We start from the raw sequence: 12,556 nt of genomic DNA, 5'->3' as shown, positions 1-12,556 counted from the left end.
TTTTCTGTTTTTAATTATTAATTATTTTCATGGACATGAACATTCGCCTAACCAGGAATTTCTTCCCCTTGTTGTATATTATACCATGAATGGACGGCTGTGAGAGGCTGATTCAAAACCAGGTTGTCAGGCATCAAATAGCTCCAGATTAGCTATCAAACGATCTTTTAAAGTTGTACTAGTGCATTTTCCATTTTCCTTTCTTAAAATAGATGAATAATTTTCTACCAAGTAGCTGGTCTCGTCATGGAATTTAGAATATATCCGATTCCTTACCATGTAGAACTCATTCAAAACCAAAATTAAATACCACCAGGCCACCACCTATATAAAGACCCTCCCATACATCCTAATTTTCCAAGACTCAGCACTTTGACAAGAATATTGTTCTCCAATTTCTACTTAGGTTTATAGTTAAGGAAAAAGAATGGGGGCGAACGCCTCCACTCCTCGGATCGCTGAAATGCAGTCCAAGAGCCAGTGGAGAGCCCAGCTCGAGGCCTCCAAGCAAAGTAACAAGCTGGTAAACTTCACTACTTGCTTTGAACCTGGTTACTAGTTGCAGTAAATGTTGCTGATTCATTTTTCCTTGTTTGGTGCTGAAAGTTGGTTATCGATTGCACGGCCACGTGGTGTGGACCTTGCAAACGGATGGAACCAGCGATTGAAGAGTTTGCCATCATATATACAGATGTTCAGTTCATCAATATTGATGTGGATATGCTGGCGGTAACACTCTAATTCTCCTGCTACCGCATATTACTTTTTAACTTCCATTTTTTGCAGTATCCTTTACTAATGAAGAACACAATCTATGAATGAAACAGGATGTGGCTAGGGAATTACAGGTTGATTCAATGCCAACCTTCGTTCTTGTTAAGAAAGGGAAAGAAGTAGGCAGGGTGGTTGGGGCCAGAAAGGATGAATTGCAGAGGATGATTGAGAAACACATGATATGATGTAAGAATTCAGCATGGTGAATGCACTATTAGCAAGGCCCTGCAGTTATTTTCCGTTACCTTTAAGAGGATTAAGAGAGAAATAAAAAATAGCAACACGTAACCGATGGTGATACTCGCCATTAAGCCACGGCTGAATAAGGTTGCTGCAACGCTAATACTACCAGTGGACAATGATTCACAATTTTTTCCCCTTTCGTTTTTTTTTTTTTTTTTTGTGTCAAGAGTGCTTATATAAAGTCATAACCTTTCTTCCTAATCCTAGCATGCTACTGCACAATTTAACAATTTGCAAGTTCCATTGTTCGAATTGAAGTCCTGAGCATGAACATGTCTACAATATGATAATTCAAAATAATCCATCAAAAAGAATATATAATTCTAAGATACATGCAAACTCCTATGGTTAAATTTAAAAACAGTTAATGCATTAAAATTCATAATTTCCGAAATATATTGCACGAAAGGTATTTCCTGCAACTTCCAGTACAACACCACCACTGAATACAAGTATACAATTTTCAATTAGAATATAGTGGCAGAACATCGCCTGCAACCCTTCAAACCTGATTCCTACTATGCACAATCTTTCCTCTTTAGTAGTTGATAATTAAACCTATTTACAATGAGTTGACAATCAATATCAATCAGTGTTAATAGATGGTTGTGACCTCAGGCATGGACTATTGACTATTTATCAGCTCCACCCAATGCCCTCCTCAGATCAGACTTCTGTTCTGCAGTGAGCCTTGACGGAAAGATGATCTCAAATTTGATTTTAAGGTGTCCCTTCTTGCTAGGTTCTTTTGAGATTGGCATTCCTTCATTTGGGATCACCACTTCATGACCTGGTTTCACAATGTCTATTACTGGGATTGTGAGATTTCTTCCATCCAAGGTTGCCAAACTCAGGGTAATCCCAGTAAGGGCCTCAAGAAGAGAGATTTTCTGATTGACAACCAGATCATTCCCATCCCTCTTAAATATAGCATGGGGTTTCTCATCTACCACAAAGATAAGATCAGCTGGAGTGACGCCGGGTTCATGGTTTCCTTTCTCAGGAAAAGTAATTTTTGTGCCCTTCTTCCAGCCAGGCTTGATATCTATTTTTAAAATTTCATCCACGGTCTTTGGCTTACTGCAAACAATGTTACTTGTATATCAAAGAGAGAACAAAAAAATCCAGAAAAACAACAAAGCAGTAGCATTCAGGAATAACCAAATCACTACAAGTTGCTGCTCCCACCCAACAATTTAAGTGATTAAAACAATGCATGAAGTGATGGGAAAAAAACAAAAGGGACTTAAAAATCCTATATGTTTGCAGATTTATTGGACTACACTACACTTTTATCTAGGTAAGGTTATAACTTGTTTTGAATAAACTGGAGTCAGTCACACCTCAGAGCCAAACTGATTGAATTCAACTGTGGACAAAATGAAGGTCCATACCATCTAGGTCGCTTTTAAATCCTGAAAATTTAACTATATAAACATATATCAAGGATAAACACATTCAATATTCCAATTAAAATCTCGTAATAGCAGCTAGTCTTGATATAAACCATGTTGTCAGGTCAATTATAATTTATTTTCTAGGGCAACCACTCAGCCGATACAAACATATGGGTACAACAGAAGTGTCACATTTCTCATTCAACTGGATGCACAGATGACAACAAAAGAACCTCCATCGGCCTATAAAACATTTGGAAGACAACAAAGTAACAAGTAGACTTTTCCAACTTCTGACACAACTGTCACAATGACATGTTTGTCTTCATGATTTACATAAATAAGATTGCAAGGGTTCAAGTGATTTAATTGCTTTATTAGTGAAGGAATAATTTTCTAAAATATAATAGGATGAGAACAAACGAAGCTAGACAGGTAAATAACAAACTGGCTTAATATTCTATGACTGAAACTGGTAAATAGCAAAGAGGGCTAATATTCTAAGACCCAAAATCTTTTCCAGGGTAATAGCATGCCAAAATACAAAATATGAGATAGTGACTGCAATTTCATTTACTGGATAACTCCACAAGCTGCAAGTCCATAGTGGTCAACTGATCAAATTTAGCAATCAAATTCCGATTTCACCAACTTGTGTTCCCTACATACCTAAATGCAATTTTATAAAACAGGAAATAGAATAATATGAACTGAACCAATATGCAGCTTTGGAAGCAGAATTAGGATAACCCAACTACCATCAAATCACAGCACATCCACAAAACATCTACTGATCCAAAAGAAATTTCATAAGGGCCCATATATTTCCAAATTTGAGTAACCCATAGTAAAAACCACTAATTAGGGACACCGTCATCACTTTCCCTTAAATCTTCACAACATAACTGACAAAAACCAAACCCAATCTTCACAACATCTTCAACATGCATAAATTATCTGCAAGTCTTAAATTTTTAAAAAGTTTAATTCTTTCACAATGAAAAACATTAAAAAGAATCAGTTTCCCTCGATTGTAAAAAAAAAAAAACATGAAGAATTAATATCCATTCCAAGATTGCTCCTTCCCCAAAAGTCAGCTTGTAAGCAGCAAACAAAAACAGGCTGAATAAATAAAGAAAAAAAGAAACCATCTTCCAGCATGCAAAATTTTTCTTTAAATCCCAATTTTTTTATAAAAAAAAATCCACATTAATGAAAATTAGAAGAAAAAAAAATCGCATGTACCGACCCAAATTCATCAGGAACGGTCCGGGAAATCCGCATTTTTCTCCTACCACCTTTATAAAGCTCCTCCAAACTGCAAACCAACTTGCTTTCGACCGGCGCCGCCTTCTTGTTCCCTTCACTCCCAACCCCACCATCTCCATAAAACCTCTTCTCGGGCCCTCCAAAAAACTCAGCGAAAATGTCATCCGCATTCCTCGGATTAAACCTGTAGGCCCCACCACCGACACCACCGCCAGCAAAGCCACTGGGACTGGATAATTCAGCAGACTTGATCCCTTCTTCACCGTAAAGATCATAGATCTGACGCTTTTGCTGGTCGCTGAGGACGTCGTAGGCTTCAGAAATCTGCTTGAATTTAGCCTCCGCTTCTTTCTTGTTGACAGGGTTCTTGTCCGGGTGCCACCTCATGGCGAGGCGTTTGTAGGATTTTTTGAGGTCCTCCTCCGTCGCGTTACGGCTGACTCTAAGAATGTTATAGTAGTCAACTCCCATTTGATTATCAGCTCTTGGGGTCGTTATTTTTGGTTCTGGGAAGATGTGAACTTCTTTTTGGGTTTTGGTTTTGGGGTTTTGTGGGGTTGAGTGCTAATGGGGATGATGTAGAAAAGTGGAGGTGGGGAAATGGGAAGGAGAAAAGGCAGCGGCGAGTCTGCCGGGTTCAGGAAGCGAAAAGGATGCAGGATACGAGATAGCTGGAGCAGTAATCGCGGTTTCTGATACGCGTTTGCTTGATTTTTTATTTTGGCAAAGTTTTGGGCAACAGCTCATGTCTCGAAAGTTTCCTCAATAGCCAATTGGATTTGGGCACCACACATACTCTACTACACTCCACACAATCTGGTCGCTTTTTTACTATTTCCACCCATGTTTTCTCTTTTTCTTGTAAAATTTGACTGCAGGTTTAGAAATTCAAGATAATATTTGTGAAATTTACTATTATTTCAAGCAAATCATACTAATTAAATATAGTACTACTTAATTTCTTATACTAATATAGTATAAAATTTTAAGCTGTATCTGGTCCTATAATATTCAAAATCTTAGCTCTAAATCTATTTCTGAATATTTTTCATTTTTTTAGAAGAGAAAACGTTATTGATGTAAACCCAATCTTTACACCTTTCCTTCTTAGATAAATATTAATTTTATAAATGATAATTTTCCTTTTTGTGCACGTAAGTGCTTATTTGATTATAAAGTTTACATTTAATGTAAAATCAGTATATAAATTTTATACATTATTAATAAATTAACTATTATTTTCTCGTTAATCAATAAAGTTAAAAATCAAAAACCTCCAATTATAAATATTCAACATAAATATTTATGAGAATTTTTTTTATGATTAAATGATGTTATATAAATATTATACACAAAAAATATGATATATAAATAATTAATTATGCAAAAAGAATATAATATATTAGGAAAGGTAACAGGCTTGTGAAGCTATCAAAAAGCGAAAAATGGGAATAGTAAAATGGGACGTGCCGTGCAGTCGCGAAGGAATAGGAATAGCTTGGGTAGAGAGAGTATCTTGCGTTTCAAAAATTTTCAAATTATTTTGTTTAAATGATACAGATTCTGGTCGGAAACATCGGATACGTAACAAAATAAATACACCTTGAAAACGACATCGTCTACTCCGGAATCTTTTATTGATCCAACACACCCTGGTCAATTCATTATTCCCTATTCTATTCTATGTTGTGTCTCTACTAGATTTGGTAATTCATATTTTTATGTTTTAAATGTATCAAATATAATTAATTATGAAACATATTAAGATAAAATATAAACATAATATGAATAATATTCATATTTTAAATCTGAAATATGTATACGTTTATGTTTAATAATCGTGTAACATGACATAACATAGTCAACACGATTGTTAAATGTATCAATATATGATACGACACGATTAATAACATAATTAATACGTTTAATACGATTAATTAAAAATATTTATAATTAAATATAATTTTATTATTTAAATTTAAAATCAATAATTATAAAAATAATTATAACAAAACAAAATAATAATAACATCAAATATAACAAAATAAAAGTTCAAAAATTAAGGCTTAGGCATGGTATAATTACATTATTATTTTTATAAAATTTATTAAAAAATTATTTAAAATTATTTAAGTTAAGCTAAAATAGTCTTTAATTGTTAATATTTAACAAGTTGATAAATGAGTCACGTATACACGTTTAAAAATGATTAAACATGTTTATACGTTTAAACAAGATAATAAAATTAACATGATTCATTAAATATGTTTTAAATATGTTATTCGTATCTTAAACGTGTCAAACACGATTAAACAGAAAACATATTAAAGTTAAAATCTAAATTTGTTTAACCTTGTGTCATGTCCAAAATTATCAGATTTAATCTTTACTTGTTCCATTCCCTTCACTCCTCAATTAAGTTTCCCTTCATTGATTTTATTCCTCCTAATTTCTCTACTGATTAATTTGCAGAATTACACCTTTTAAACAAGATTAAAGGACACCGTGTCCAATTAGGTTTGGTGTTATTTACTATTTGATCCGTTTTTTTAAATAATTCTACAATCTTACATTGTCTAATTCTGTTTGAAAATTTACTTTTTAATTTATCACATTATGTTTTAGACGGGCACAACTCTACAATTAGAATTTCATAGTTTAACTTCGAGGTTTTGAATTCAAAGGTGTAAAATAAAAGAAATATGATTTCCGAAATAGTAATAAACTATTTTTTATTATATGATACAAAATCGTACATAAATTATATATTTGGTTATATATCGTAATAAGCAAAACGTTTAGCTTTTAACAATAAAACTTGACATAAACGCTTTTCAGCTCCGTATCTCTCTTCTCTGATGCTTGGTAGGCTTTACCTTCCTGACTAGGCATAGGAAAAGCTACGAGTTTGCCATAAAGATGTAGGAACGTGCAAGACCGACCACTTTTTGGTCTACAAGAAAGGTTTAGTGGTTAGAGATAAGAATGGGAGAGAAAAGGATTCAAGGATTCAGCAATGGGGCAGGCTCCATGTGGTAGGACCGAGCAATCAGGCGAAAGATTAGCTTATTTATAATGATTAGCAGCTTTTAGTTATATTGTTAAAAGGCTGGTTGCATAGCTACAAGATTAAGATTATATTAAAGTTGGAAGCTTTCCTACTTTTCCAATTGCTTTTATATGTCTGAATTGAGTCATATCATGTGCCCCAAACTTGTAAATGAAGCTACAAAAGTACATGTTTTGATTTCCCAACTGTCAAGCCTTTTTATACATCGGAAGGATTTCTATTTGAAGTCATTTCGACACAAAAAGTTTAAAAAAAGAGTGGCGTTTGTCCCTTCCTTTGTAAATTGTGAACAAGCCAACTATGGTTCTTTCTAGTTGTATACATGGTCGACCCACACCCTTTCTACGTTTCAAAATTTAAACACAAAAAAAGAAATAGTCTTAACCCAAGTCCTACCCCCACTTTATTCAAAGTACATTCTCTCCATAATTGAAGATTGAAATTCTAAACCTCCAACTCAAATTGTAGTTCAGACGTATTATCATTGCTTGATAAAATATATACGTATGATACAAAATGAGATGATAAGATTTCTATATAAAAGGATACAAATTAAGTTATCTACAAAAACATTTAAATTTTGAACTATACCGAATATTCTGAATCTTGAAGCTTCCCCTTACGATAGACTTGCCATTAGCCGCCGAAAACGTGACCTTAGAAATGAGTTTGTAAGGACAATTGCCAGTTGATCCATAGTGGAAATATGAGCCACTTAAAAATGGAAGTCCATTCATGTTAGTGTGTAAAGCTGACAAATATGGCACTAATGTTACTGTGCACGTTGCAATAAAAAAAATTATAAAACATAACTCTTTTTATAAAATAATTTTAAAAATAATCTTTCATGTAAACTTAATTATTTTTACCTAATTTTGACATAAGTAGATAAAAATGCGTTTGGATACATTTCTGATAAATTAATTTACCGATATCCCCCTCCCATATAGAAAAATTAAATACTCAGTTATCTCAGCTCCCTCAACTCTCTCTTGCCAGCTAGCTGTCTGTTGAGCATTATTGTCATCGTGCTGTAGTTTATTTCTCGGCATCTGACCATATTGTTGTCAATATATAAACCCTAGAGCAGAGATGATATCAAAGTATATTATTAGATTTATCACTGCAACCCATTAATTTTTGAAATTTTATATGTAAATTAAAATATTGTTCAGAGTTATTACATGGCATGCATGTAAAACACATGGCTTGTCACATAAATTTGTCAGTACACGAGGTGTAGTGTAGTAAACATGGCATGCAGCAAAATCATTAGAACATTACCCAAAGTTACATGCCATGCATGTAACATCTCTAATGCTCATGGCGTGTAAAAAATATATTGAAATAATATGTTTTAGTATATGGCGTGTAACATTTTTTTTTGAACATGGCATGTAATAACTTTTTTGAACATAGCGTGTAACAAAATTTTTTCAACATGGCATGTCATGTAGCAACATGTTTTCAACAAGGTGTGTAACAACATTTTAGAACACGGTATGTAATATGTAAATTGAATGACGTTTTTTTTCAAAATTTTAGTGGCGTTCCAATTGTGCGACCTGTGATAAGACATGACAGTTAGTGAGTCAATGGCATTTACAAAGGTGGTGAGTTATGAATGCAGGGGTTTAGGAGTGATTTGTCATTTGTGGACTTGATGAAAGTGGTTGAAGATGTTGTTAGGGTAAACTCACAAATTCATGAGATTGAGTTATATGCATTGATCAATACACATGAAGAGCTATCATGCTTAATTACCAAGGCTGGCGAGGATGTTGCATTAGTTATGCTATGTCACCATTAAAGAATGCCATACAAATATTATGGGACATGAAGAAGCTGTACAACATGATTATCACCTTAATCAAAATGAGATTTATAATGCTTTACATATATCATAACATTCGGTCCCTAACCCACAACAATGGCAATTGACATATGCATATGAGTTTGCATAGCCTGGTAGACACATAACATTCATAGTACAGTTGGCTGCACATTCTGATCAGCAGGTGCATCTAACCAATTACTTGCTTTTGTCCAACAAATGCAACCATCGAGCGAAATTGTAGAGGGTGTGATGCCATTTTCAAATGAGATTGCGACCCTTCAGGATGACACTACGACACTAGATGATGGTACTACAATGCTCAAGGATAATACTGCATCTGATCAGGGAAATGAAGATTGGTTCACTGCTGGTGAAGATAGATTTGACGACAATTCAAATAATAGGCCATATGAATGGCATGATGATAGTTTAAATGATTATTGGCTTCATGACAGTGACATTCCAAATTGTAATAATGTTGAAGGCGAAATATAACATGTTGGAGGTGTTGATGTAGGAGATGTTCAATGTGATAACCCTATATACAATAATCCCATCGCTGGTAACGACGAGATTGGTTCGCTTGAGACATAGCTTGATGACAATTGTCAAGAAAGGGAAAATGTAGGGATATCTTGTACATGGCTTATTCCAGGTGTACAAAGGTTCTCTTTCCAAACAATTACCATTGAGGAGTCGACATGTGCCGATGATTGCTTATACAAAAGAAGAATATTCCTTCAAGGCCAAGTTGAAACGAGCTTTGAACATGTTGGCACTAAAAGAGTAGTTTGAGATAAGAGTAAAAAGGTTGTGTAAAGGTCATTTTGAGATTGCTTGTAAGGACAAGGCACGCAAGTTCAGTGTGCATGCAATGAAGTTACTCGAAGGATAATATTGGCAAGTTCAAACTTTCAACAAAGTACACACGGGTATTGTCAATTGTTTGAAAGGGCGATTTCAAATCATGAGTGCAAAGATAATTGGTGAACTTATATCTCACAAGCTTCAGGCTAATGGAATAACATTGAGACCTAAAGACATAATTGGTGAGATGAGGGTTCAATGGGGATTGGAATGCTTGTATGGTAAGGCCTACTAAGCGAAGGAGTATGTAGAAAGGTTTGTTTTCAGTCCCCCAAAGGAGTTATTTCAACTACTACCCTCGTATTTTTATATGTTAGAATGAGAAAATCCTTGTACAATCTGTACAGTGGCTACTAATGAGGCACAATAATTCAAATATTGTCTTTGGTCATACGAGGCTTGTATCTGGGGGTTTAGGGATGTAATGCGTCTTGTAGTTGCAATTAACGCTACACATCTAGAAAGCAGGTCCAAAGTATTCTGTTTGTCACTGCATGTAAAGATGTGAACGAGTGCAGATATCCAGTTGCAATTGGCATAGGCCACGTTGAGGATGAAGACTCATGGATGTGGTTTCTTAGCAAGCTGCGTGATGCGCTTGGTTGTCCTGAATATACTATGTTCATCTTGGATCAGTATCTCGGTATTAAGAAAGCAATCCAAAATGCATATGCAAGAGCATACTATAGTTTATGTGGTTACCACTTGAAGAAAATTTTAAAAACATGTTCAAGCGCGATGACGTTGCAATGCTTTTCACCCTTGCTTGAGATTGTTGTAAGGTTTTTTATTTCAATAGATATATAAACTAGCTTAAATAGATTCATGCGGGAGCCCACTTTAACTTTATAAGAATAAGCCTTAAGATATAGGCATGTGTACAGTCATAGGTAAGGCGATACCAACTCATGACATCCAACATTGCGGAATGTGTTAACTCTTGCTTGAAGCATGCAAGACAAAAGCCAATCATAGTTTTGATCGAGTTCATTAAAGACATGGTTCAACATTGGTTCCATGATCAGTACAAGAAGGCCGTTAAGGTGACCATGTCTCTCAACCCTTGGGTTGCCAAGCAGTTGAGCAAACGATTCTATGCTGCACATCACTTTATAGTTAAACTTATCAACCGAGTAGAGTTCGAAGTTAAAGATGGGAAAATGAGCAAACTTGTAAACTTGTCCAAGCAGAAGTGTTCATGTTGTGAGTTCTAAATAGATCTATTACCATGCAACCATGCCATTGCGACAATAAGGTACAGATATCTTTACTTCTTATTTGATTAGTAATTAACGTAGCTTTTACATTATGCTTTAACACTGAGGTAATTGGATTTTTCAATAAGTGCAAATGTGAAGCCGTTGAATTCTACGTGGACTACTATGAGATAACCTTTCTAGTGGAAGGTTATATGAGGTCTATTTGCCTAATTAGGCATCCCAGTGACTGGGAGATCCACTCTCATCTGAAACCAATTGTTGTTTTGCCACCACTTTGGCGAAGCCAAGTGAAAAGATCTTGGAGGAAAAGGATTCCATTAGCTAGTGATGGCAGTCGACTATAAAGATGTTCATAATACAAGAGGTATGGGCATAATAGACAAAATTGTCTATTCTCATTTGTAGTTCCGTCCGCAAATCCAGCACCATCTCTAAGTCAATTGACATCTCCACAAGGATGACGACCAAAATCATGTTCAACTAGTAGACAAACCAGCCACACATGTAACACCTGTCTAATTCGAAGGACAATGTCTAAGAACGTAAGGGGTCTTGTAGATGAAGACCTAACTAAATGTGTGAGCCATGTCCAGTATCTTTCTCACAATTTCCTGTTAAATTTTTTTACATTCATGTTTTGTATTTGTTATTTAATAATATCTTGAAATTATAAGTCTTTTTTATTTATTTATTTTGTAGATATATTATTCGATTATTTGAATTTGTATATAACTTTATGTGATTTGTAAATGCTTATATTTAGTTTAACCAGTGAATAAAAAATTTTCATATTGTTTGTTATTGAAATTGATTATTTGCTATGTAAGATCATATTCTATTTAATTCTAATATTTTAATTTATGTTGATGAGTAGTATTTTTAACAAGTTTTATAATTTTAGATAAATAAGTCATGGAAAGATATTCAAAAAAAAAATTATCTCACAATACTCAGATTTCGGGCAACAACAAAATTCTATTAATTGTCATATTGTATTGTTACATGCTTTGCTTGTTAGATGTCATTGACATCATGTCGTGACATACCATATCGTTGTAGTATTATATTGTTACACACCACACTCGAGTTGTTAAATGTCGTTTACATCTTGAGATGACATGTCATGTCGTTGTAGTATTATAGAGTTACGCACCACGCTCAAATTATTAGATGTCGTTTACATCTTGTGGTGACACGTCGTGTCATTGTAGTATTATAAGGGTACGTGCCACACTCGAATTGTTAAATGTCATTTATATCTTGTGGTGACATGCCATGTCATTGTAGTATTATATTGTTATACGCCACACTCAAATTGTTAGATGTCATTTACATCTTATGTTGACATGTCATGTCATTGCAATATTATAGAGTTACATGCCATGCTCTAATTGTTAGATGTTGTTTACATCTTGTGGTGACACGCCATGTCATTACAGTATTATAAGGTTACATGCCACACTCAAATTATTAGATGTCGTTTACATCTTGTGATGACACACCATGTTGTTACAATATTATAAGGTTACATGCCACACTCGAATTGTTAGATGTCATTTATATCTTATGGTGACACACCATGTGATTGTAGTATTATAGGGTTGCACTCACGCTCAAATTGTTAGATGTCATTTACATCTTGTGATGACAGATCATGTCGTTGAAATATTATATTGTTACATGTCACGCTCCAATTATTAGAGGTCATTTGCATCTTACAATGACACACCACGTTTGTTAGATGTCATTTACATCTTGTTGAGACACGCTAATTGTAAAAAACCACAGGTTAAAGGTAAAACAACCAATTAATTTACATCTTCTGATCATTGTAGGCATTGTGCTTGAAATGAAAAATTAATGTATTAAATAATATCAA

The 12,556-nt window shown here is 34.3% G+C and overlaps 2 protein-coding genes across 2 annotated transcripts; one reads left to right on the top strand and one right to left on the bottom strand.

Annotated features, from left to right (window-relative positions):
* Positions 1-348: 348 nt before the first annotated feature.
* On the top strand, positions 349-1,218 carry LOC110423084 (thioredoxin H2-like). Its single transcript, XM_021437203.1, has 3 exons — positions 349-523; positions 607-729; positions 828-1,218. Exons 1-3 carry the CDS (start codon positions 428-430, stop codon positions 957-959), a joined length of 351 nt encoding a protein of 116 aa, XP_021292878.1. The 5' UTR covers positions 349-427; the 3' UTR covers positions 960-1,218.
* Positions 1,219-1,365: 147 nt separating this feature from the next.
* LOC110423083 (uncharacterized) lies at positions 1,366-4,420 on the bottom strand. The gene is made up of 2 exons (XM_021437202.1): positions 3,664-4,420; positions 1,366-2,097 (listed from the first exon to the last, which is right to left on the bottom strand). The coding sequence occupies exons 1-2, from the start codon at positions 4,152-4,154 to the stop codon at positions 1,650-1,652; spliced, it is 939 nt and encodes a 312-aa protein (XP_021292877.1). The 5' UTR covers positions 4,155-4,420; the 3' UTR covers positions 1,366-1,649.
* Positions 4,421-12,556: the final 8,136 nt, after the last annotated feature.

Source organism: Theobroma umbraticum, unplaced genomic scaffold (assembly GCF_002168275.2).
Source record: "Theobroma umbraticum cultivar Fairchild unplaced genomic scaffold, ASM216827v3 scaffold_20.0, whole genome shotgun sequence".
NCBI lineage: Eukaryota > Viridiplantae > Streptophyta > Magnoliopsida > Malvales > Malvaceae > Theobroma > Theobroma umbraticum.
Note: the sequence above shows the minus strand (reverse complement) of the source record. Positions and strands in the feature narration are given on the sequence as shown.

Bases quoted from the DNA above. Each gene is read 5' to 3' on its own strand.
- LOC110423084 (XM_021437203.1), top strand. From the start codon at position 428: ATGGGGGCGAACGCCTCCACTCCTCGGATCGCTGAAATGCAGTCCAAG. The intron at 524-606 runs GTAAACTTCACT...TGGTGCTGAAAG, and splicing joins CCAAGCAAAGTAACAAGCTG to TTGGTTATCGATTGCACGGC. The intron at 730-827 runs GTAACACTCTAA...TGAATGAAACAG, and splicing joins TTGATGTGGATATGCTGGCG to GATGTGGCTAGGGAATTACA.
- LOC110423083 (XM_021437202.1), bottom strand. From the start codon at position 4,154: ATGGGAGTTGACTACTATAACATTCTTAGAGTCAGCCGTAACGCGACG. The intron at 2,098-3,663 runs GTCGGTACATGC...CATTGTTTGCAG, and splicing joins ACCGTTCCTGATGAATTTGG to TAAGCCAAAGACCGTGGATG.